Source organism: Trichechus manatus, unplaced genomic scaffold (assembly GCF_000243295.1).
Source record: "Trichechus manatus latirostris isolate Lorelei unplaced genomic scaffold, TriManLat1.0 scaffold00073, whole genome shotgun sequence".
Lineage (NCBI taxonomy): Eukaryota > Metazoa > Chordata > Mammalia > Sirenia > Trichechidae > Trichechus > Trichechus manatus.
This window is the reverse complement of record NW_004444009.1, coordinates 8,983,974-8,992,521: the sequence shown is the minus strand read 5'-3', so window position 1 is coordinate 8,992,521 and position 8,548 is coordinate 8,983,974. Positions and strand designations below refer to the sequence as shown.

General features: G+C 39.7%; 1 protein-coding gene across 2 annotated transcripts in view; it reads left to right on the top strand.

The window, feature by feature from the left end:
- The window catches only part of SYCP1 (synaptonemal complex protein 1), a 145,736-nt gene that overhangs the window by 112,407 nt on the left and 24,781 nt on the right, over positions 1-8,548 (top strand). For both annotated transcript variants that reach the window (XM_012556665.1, XM_004380364.1), the window contains one exon: positions 6,257-6,316. In XM_012556665.1, coding sequence (XP_012412119.1) covers positions 6,257-6,316 — 60 coding nt within the window. The remainder of the gene's footprint in view (positions 1-6,256; positions 6,317-8,548) is intronic.

The following is an 8,548-nucleotide window of genomic DNA, read 5'->3' as shown; positions in this document are numbered from 1 at the left end:
CTTCTGTATCTTTGTTGAGTTTCTTTCTAGATGTTCTGTCCTTTACTGAGAGTGGTGTGTTGAAGTCTCCTACTATTATAGTAGAACTGTCAATTTCTCTTTTCAGTTCTGTTAGAGTTTATTTTATGTATTTTGGAGCCCTGTCATTGGGTGCATAGATACTTATTATGGTTATGTCTGCCTGGTGGATTGTCCCTTTAATCATTATATAGTGTCCTTCCTTGTCTTTTATGGTGGATTTTGTTTTAAAATCTATCTTATCTGAGATTAGTATTACCACTCCTGCTCTTTTTTTGATTGCTGTTTGCTTGATATATTTTTTCTGTCTTTTGTTTTTTAATAAATTTATGTCTTTGTTTCTAAGGTATGTCTCTTGTAGATAACATATTATAGATCCTTTTTTTTTTAATCAATTCTGTCACTCTCTGTCTATTTATGGATGCATTTAAGCCTTTTATGTTCAGTGTGATTACTGATAGATGTGAGTTTATTGCTGTCATTTTGTAGTGCTTTTTTGTGGTGTGGATGTTTTCTTTATTCCTCTTAATCTTCTGTGCTGAATTTCTTTTTTGTGTGTATTTTTTTTCTGTTTCTTTCGTTTTTGTAGATTTTTTGTTTACTGAGACTTTGTGTTTTTCTTCTTTATTTTGATAAGTAGGTTTGTTAACTTTTTCTGTAGTTACCTTGAAACTTACCCCTATGTTTCTAAGTTTAAACCAATCTTTTATTACTTGATATCGTTTTAACTTCCTCTCCATTTGAAAGATCTGTACTGCACCATTTATTCCCTGTTTTATTGTTCTGACATTTTTGTTATTTACAGATTGACCTCTCTGGTTCCCTGTTGTAAATTTTTTAGTTTTGTTTTATCCTTGAGAGTTCGTTATCTAAGTTGGTATCTAGCTGATGCTGTCTTATGTCCTAGATGCTGGTTGTTGTCTGATGTCGTTGATTATCTAACCGAAGATCTCCCTTTAATAATTTTTCTAATTTGGTTTGGTTTTTACATATTCCCTTAATTTCTGTTTATCTGGAAGTGTCCTAATTTCACCATCATGGTTGAGCAAGAGTTTTGCAGGATATATTATTCCTGGTTGACCATTTTTTTCTTTCAGGTTTTATATATGTCATCCTATTGCCTTCTTGCCTGCATGGTGTCTGCCGATTAATCAGCTTAGTCTTATTGTTTCCCCTGTGTATGTGACTTTTCGTTTTTCTTGAGCTGCTCTCAGGATTCTTTCTTTGTCTTTGGTTTATCGAGTTTGATTTATATGTCTTGGTGATTTTCTTTTGGGGTCTATCCTATATGGGGTTCGTTGAGCTTCTTGGATGGTCAGCTTTTCATCTTTCATGATATTAGGGAAGTTTTCTGTCAGCAAATCTTTAATGATCCTCTCTGTGTTTTACTTTTTCTCCCTGTGTTCTGGGACTCCGATCACATGCAAATTTTTGCTTTTGATTGTATCCCACATTGTTCTCAGGGTTTCTTCATTCTTTTCTTTGATTTTTCCTCAAACAAAGTGTTATCCAAGGATTTGTCTTCAATTTTACTAATCTTGTCTTCTGTTGTTTCAAATTTGCTCCTAAAACCTTCTATGGCATTGTCAGTTTCTGAAATATTGTTATTTATCTTTTGAATTTCTAATTGCTTTTTTTATGATTTCTAATTGTTTATTCATTTTGATATTTTCTTCCTGTATTATTTTCCTGAATTCTTCCATTGTCTTGTCTGTGGTTTCCCTGATTTTGTCTGTATTTTCTGTGATTTTTTTTCTATTTTTTCCTTATTTTTGTCTTCATTTTCCTTCATCTGTTGGATAACTCTGAATATCTGAGTTTTGAATTTCCTATCAGGTAGTTCTAGTGCCTTTTCTTCTACCAGAAGGTCATCTGGGGTTTTATTCTGATTGCTTTCTGGAGCTGTCCTCTCCCGTTGTTTTATATGTTTTGATATTGTTTGCTGCCTCTGGGACATTCAGGAATTGTTTTCTTTGTTTATTGATTGTAGAATCATCCTGCTTTTTGTTTTATTTGGTTATGTCTGGGCAGGCGGGCTGGGGTTTGTTTTGTTGCTTGCTTGCCTGTGGGCACGATACTTCTCACCACCTTGTCCAGGTGGGCAGGCCGTTCACTCAGCTGTGGTGCTGCAGGGAAGATACAGCAGTGGTGGAGGAGCAGGATAGGTAGTTTTCAACACAAACTGGGGTTGACAGAGTGGGGCCAGGGTTCAGTGCAGGGTGGAGTCTGGGGGACCTTGTTGCTGCCACTTGGGGGTGCGGCACTCAGTGCACAGTGCAGTTAGGCAGGAGGGAAAGGAGAGGATGTGATGTGCTTAGCTAAGTGGGTGGGTGAAAGAAGAGAGAGAAACAAAAACAAAAAGCAGAAAAAAATGAAGGAAAAAAGTAATAAAATGGCTGCATGGTAGGATTTGGCAGATGGGGGCAGGGCAGACCCGGTGAATCTGTGTGCTGGTGGCTGTCTGGCTGAGTGATGTGGCTCAGTCTGTTGAGAAGGGATATGGGCAGAGCACAGGGCTAGGTGGGCAGGAGTAAGGAAGGGAAAGAAGTACAACTACTCCAAGTGTGAACTACCCCAAGGAGAAGAAACCAACCAACCAACAAAAAAATAAATAAAAAATAATAAATAAAAATAACAACAACAAAATATATATGGTGGTGGGGGAGCTGGCTGTTGAGGCTGGGCGAAATTGGTGTGATGGGGAGCTGCTGTCTCTCTTGACAGGTGGCATGGCATGGCCCATCAGGAAGGGGCGGAGGCAGCGCAGGGCCTAGGTGGGTGGGAGACAGAAAAAGGAGAAGGGGAAAGATAAAGAAAAACAAAAAATATGGCACTGAGAGAGCCGGCCTGTGGGGTAGCGCAGACCCAGGGAGACCATGTGCTAGAGGCTCTCCAGCTGAGTGATACAGCACAGCCCCCCAAGAAGGAGTGGGATGGTGCACAGAGATAGGTAGGTGGGAGAAAATACAGGAAGGAAGGCAAACCAAAGACAAATAAATAAATTGGTGCGCAGGGAGCTGGTCTGTGACGGTGGTGCAGACCCGTGGAGGCCACTTGCAGTGACTATTCAACTGAGTGGTGCAGCATGGCCCCTTGAGAAGGGGCAGGGGCAGTGCACGGGGCTGGGTGGGCAGGAGAAAGGAAAAGAAAGAGGGAAAAAAAGAACAAAGCAAACAAACCAAAAAATCACAGCCTGTCAAGAAGGGGAGGAGATGGCACACGGGGCTAACTGGGCAGGAGAAAGGAAAGGAAGGAAGGGAGATTGAGAGAGAAGCAACAAAAAAAGCCAAAAATAAAAATAAAAATAAAAAAACAAACAAAAAATGGCACTGAAGGGGCCAGCCGGTGGGAACAGGGTGGACTCCAGCAGCAGTGAACTGTTGTCTCTCTGGTGGAGCAACCGTGGCCCGTTAGAAAATGGCAGAGGCCGTGCAGAGGGAAGAAGGCTGGGGAGTAATAAAGCGTGTATCCCTGGTTACTGAGTGTTCTGTTTCCTGTTGGGAGCTCTGTGAAGTTTCCTTCCCGTACTCCCCATCTGTAGTCCTTGGTGGCTGAGGTCCAAGATAGTGAATCTAGGCAACAGTGAGCTGGTTTCTCTCCAGCAGAGCAACTGTGGCCCATTGGAAAGCTGCTGAGGTCTCATACAGGGAAGAAAGGTAGGGGGTGGGAAAGCGTGCAGCCCTGGTTACCAGGTGCTCTGTCTCCTGTTGGGAGCTCCGTGAAGTTGCCTTCCCGTACTCTCTGTCTGCTCTTGGCTATAGTCCAAGATGGCGAATACGTGCCGCATTAGCTGGTAGAGGACCTCCACTCCATAGCTCTTCTCATTCTCTGTTCTCTGTCAGTTTCCTGTTCCATTTGGTGCTTGATCCCGTTCTTTATTCCTTCATTTAATGCTTAGGGTTCCAGGATTGACATTTGTATCTGTTTTATTTAGTTTTTCGAGTTTTTGCTGCAGAGGGGCGGCATGGTACTTCTGTCTATAGGGCCATGTTGGCTCCATCTCTCCAATTGAGGCATTTTAAATGTTTCTAGGAATTCATCTATTTTATCTAGATTATCTGTTTTGTCGGCATACAATTGTTCGTAGTATTCTCTTATAATCCTTTTAATTTCTATAAGGTTTGCAGTAATGTTGCCACTTTCATTTCTGATTTTAGTTAGTAGTGTCTTTTCTCTTTTTCTTTGTCAGTCTAGCTAGGGGTTTGTCAATTTTGTTGATCTCAAAGAACCAAGTTTTGGTTTTGTCGATTTTCTCTGTTGTTTTTCTATTCTGTATTTTGTTTATCTGTGCTCTAATCTTTATTATTTTCTTTCTTTTGGTTGCTTTGGGTTTAGTTTGCTCTACATTTTCTAGTTTCTCAAGGGGTAAAATTAGGCTATTGATTTGGGCTCTTTCTTCTTTTTTAATATAAGCAATTGATATATCTATAGTCTGCCCTTTAACCCTGATATCTATATCTGTTTAACTTGAACTTTATATTTTTATAGATTCAGCCTACCTTTTATATGCAACATTTTTCCTCAGTTCTCAGTTTTGATCCTAGTCCATATAACAATCCCTGTATTTACTGATAAGTCCATTGGTACAAGGGACTAGATGACAGTCTTAGCTGCCAATTAAAATCGATTGGCTTTATTGGCACTGTGATAAATCACCTCCCCTACATCTTTTGTGTTTTGATGGGGCCTCAGTCTCTACCTAGGGTTGTGATATTTGTTTGTTCACTATCTTGATGTGGAGGGACAGTTTCAGAGTCTTCCAGGTGGTCCTTCCAACCTTAAAAACTCCCATTCTGTGGGTCAGAACCAATATGAGGATGATGCTCATTACTGAGTTTATCTTTTCAAACTGTAACTCAGGAGCTAAAGAAATAACCACAGGATAGGTTTATGGTCTCTTGGGCTCACCATGAGGTGGACTCAGATTAAAATCCATTTATCACTCAACTTTAATAAGCATGCACTCTTACGAGTGAGTAATAGTAACATTATAGGTCCCCAAGAATTGGTGTTAGCTTAAAGTCCAGTTCCCCAGAAGTCTTAGTATTTATCTCCCCAGTGCACAAGATAGTAGGAAGGATGCAGTATGTGTTTGTGATATTATTGCATAATTCTTCCACATGACTATTAGGTTTCCTTTTTATTCAAAGGGCTCTACATTTGTAAATTGATTTAGGTCTGAAATCTGGACACAGAGCTGCCATTCTCTCTTCTGGTGGCTCAGGTCAATCCTATGTTTGCAGACCTAGAATGTTTTGGTTATTCAGATTAAATAGGGACCTTAGTGGGCTTCTCATGTCTTTTGGTCTTAGGAAACCCACGATCAGTTAGCCACCACCAAGGATGCATATTTGTGTATGAGATAATTCACACCTCAGAAACACGTGTTATATCAGAACAGACCATACTAAGATCTCCAGGTCAGCAAAAGTCAGAGTTGTAGAGACAGAGCAGTTGTGAGAATTGTTTTCTCCCTCCTGTAACTCTAGAAACCAAGATTATACATTCTACCTGTAAGAGAATATTGCTAGTTTAGAGAATATACTTTATTCAAGAAAGAGCTCTCCAGCCCCTTAGAGTAGACCCCAGTAGTCACTATAGCTGAAGATCAACCATTGGTGGATGATAGTATACATAATAAGAACAGTGAATACTATTATTTCAGCTTACTACCTGCTTCTTTCATGGTGAACTGAGTTCTCTGTCAGGAGCAACACTGGGAGAGATACCATGGTGTCCATAAAGCATTCAGTGAGGATAGATATTGGCATATACAGGGAAAGTTTGACCGCCTAAAATTCTGCTCAGTGGGAGGCTTTCCCTTCTTTAAGACCTTTAAGGTTCACTGGGACTATAATGGAGTCCCGGGGTGGTGCAAATGGTTAAGGTGGTTGGCTGCTAACTGAAAAGTTGGAGGTTTGAGTCCACCTAGAGGTGCCTTGGAAGAAAGGCCTGGTGAGAAAGTTGAAATTCATAGTTTTAAGAGAGTTACTCAGTATTCCACAAATACATACTCAAGAAAGATCAGAATAATAATAATAACAAAGATAATCGAAACCAAAAAACATACCTTGGTAGAAATGAAATAATTTTTTTCCAATTAATTTACAAGATTCAGTGGTCAGTCTTCTTGCTTTGTTTTAATACTTCTTAGGAAAGATTATTACTTTGATAATATGAATACTCATTTGTGATAATAGTAGTGATTATTCTATATGTACTTTTGTATTTTTAATAGGAAAAACTCAAAAGAGAGGCAAAAGAAAACACAGTTATTCTCAAAGACAAAAGAGACCAGGTAAGAGTCGTCGTATATAGTTCTCATAGTTTTCTTTATAACCAGTTTTTTTCTTTTTTTTTTAAATTGAACTTTACATGAAGTTTTACAGAACAAACTAGCTTCTCATTAAACACTTAGTACCTATATTGCTTTATGACATTAGTTAACCCCATGACATGTCAGTACTCTCCTTTATCGACTTTGGGTTCCCTATTACCAGCTTTCTTGTCCCCTCCTGCCTTCTAGTCTTTGTCCCTGGGCTGTTGGGCCCCTTTAATCTCATTTTGTCCTATGGGTCTGTCTAATCTTTGGCTAAACGGTGAACCTCTGGAGTGACTTCATTACTGAGCTAAAAGGGTGTCCGGGGGCCATACTCTCAGGGTTTCTCCAGTCTCTGTCAGACTGGTAAGTCTGGTCTTTTTTTAAGTTAGAAGTTTATTCTACATTTTTCTCCAGCTCTGTCCAGGACCCTTAATTGTGATCCTTGTCAGAGCAGTCAGGGGTGTTAGCCAGGCACCATCTAGCTGTACTAGACTCAGTCTGGTGGAGGCCATGGTGGATGTGGTCTATTAGTCCTTTGGACTAATCTTTCCCTTGTGTCTTTATTTTTCTTCATTTCCCTTGCTCCTGAAGGGGTTAGACCAGTGGAGTATCTTAGATGGCTGCTCACAAGATTTCAAGACCTTAGACGCTACTCACCAAAGTAGAATGTAGAACACTTTCTTTATAAACTATGTTATGCCAGTTGAGCAAGATGTTCCCTGAGACCATGGCCCCACAGCCCTCAGCCCAGTAATTCGGTCCCTCAGGGAGTTTGGATTTGTCCATGGAACTTCCATGACCTTACCCTGAACAAGTTGTTCTGGCTTCCCCAGTACTGTGTACTGTCTTACCCTTCACCTATTGTCTATTTAGTGTTTTTCCATTCCCACCCCACCCCTCCCCTCCCTCGTAACCATCAAAAATAGTTTCTTTTGGTGTGTAAACCTTTTTGTGAGTTTTTATAGTAGTGGTTTCATACAATATTTGTCCTTTGTGATTGACTTATTTCATTCAGCATAATGCCCTCCAGATTCATCCATGTTGTGAGATACTTCGCAGATTCATCATTGCTTTTTATCTTTGCGTAGGATTCCATTGTGTACCATAGTTCGTTTATCCATTCATCTCTTGATGGACATCTAGGTTGTTTCCATCTTTTTGCTATTGTGAACAATGCTGCAATGAACATGGATGTGCCTTTGTCTGTGTGATGGCTCTTATTTCTCTAGTATATACTCCTAGGAATGGGATTACTGGATCATATGGTATTTCTATTTGTAGCTTTCTAAGGAAGCACCATATCGTTTTCCAAAATGGTTGTACCATTTTGCATTCCCACCAGCAGTGCATAGGAGTTCCAGTCTCCCTGCAGCCTATCCACCATTTGTTATTTTCTGTTTTTTTATTTGTGCCAGTAATGCCGGGGTGAGATGTCATCTCACGGTGGTTTTGATTTGCAGTTCTCTAATGGGTAGTGATATTGAGCATTTCCTCATGTGTCTGTTAGCTGCTTGAATGTCTTCTCTGGTGAAGTGTCTGTTCATTTCCTTTGCCCATTTTTTAATTGGATTGTCTTTTTGTTGTAAAGCTGTCAGATTTTCCTGTATATTTTAGATATTAACCCTTTGTCAGATTTGTAATAGCCAAATTTTTTTTCCCAGTCTGTAGGTTCTCTTTTTACTCTTTTGGGGAAGTCTTTTGATGAGCATAAGTGTTTAATTTTTAGAAGATCCCAGTTATCTAGCTTATCTTCTGGAGTTTGTATGTTGTTAGTTATGGTTTGTATCCTGTTAATGCTGTGTATTAGGGTCTCTAGTGTTGATCCTATTTTTTCTTCTGTGATCATTATAGTTTTTGGTTTTATGGTTTGGTCTTTGATCCATTTTGGATTAGTTTATGTGTACGATGTGAGGTGTGGGTCCTTTTTCTTTTCTTTTTTTTTTGTGGATAGACATACAGTTTTGCCAGCACTATTTGTTAAAAAGATTGTTCCCCATTTGACGGACTTTGGGCCCTTGTCGAAGATCAGATGACTGTAGGTGAATGGATTTACATCTGGGTTCTTGATTCTGTTGCACTGGTCAATGTATCTGTCGTTGTACCAGTACCAGGCTGTTTTGACTACCATAGCTGTATAGTAGGTTCTGAGGTCAGGTAGTGTGAGTCCTCCAACTTTATTCTTCTTCTTCAGTAATACTTTACTTATCT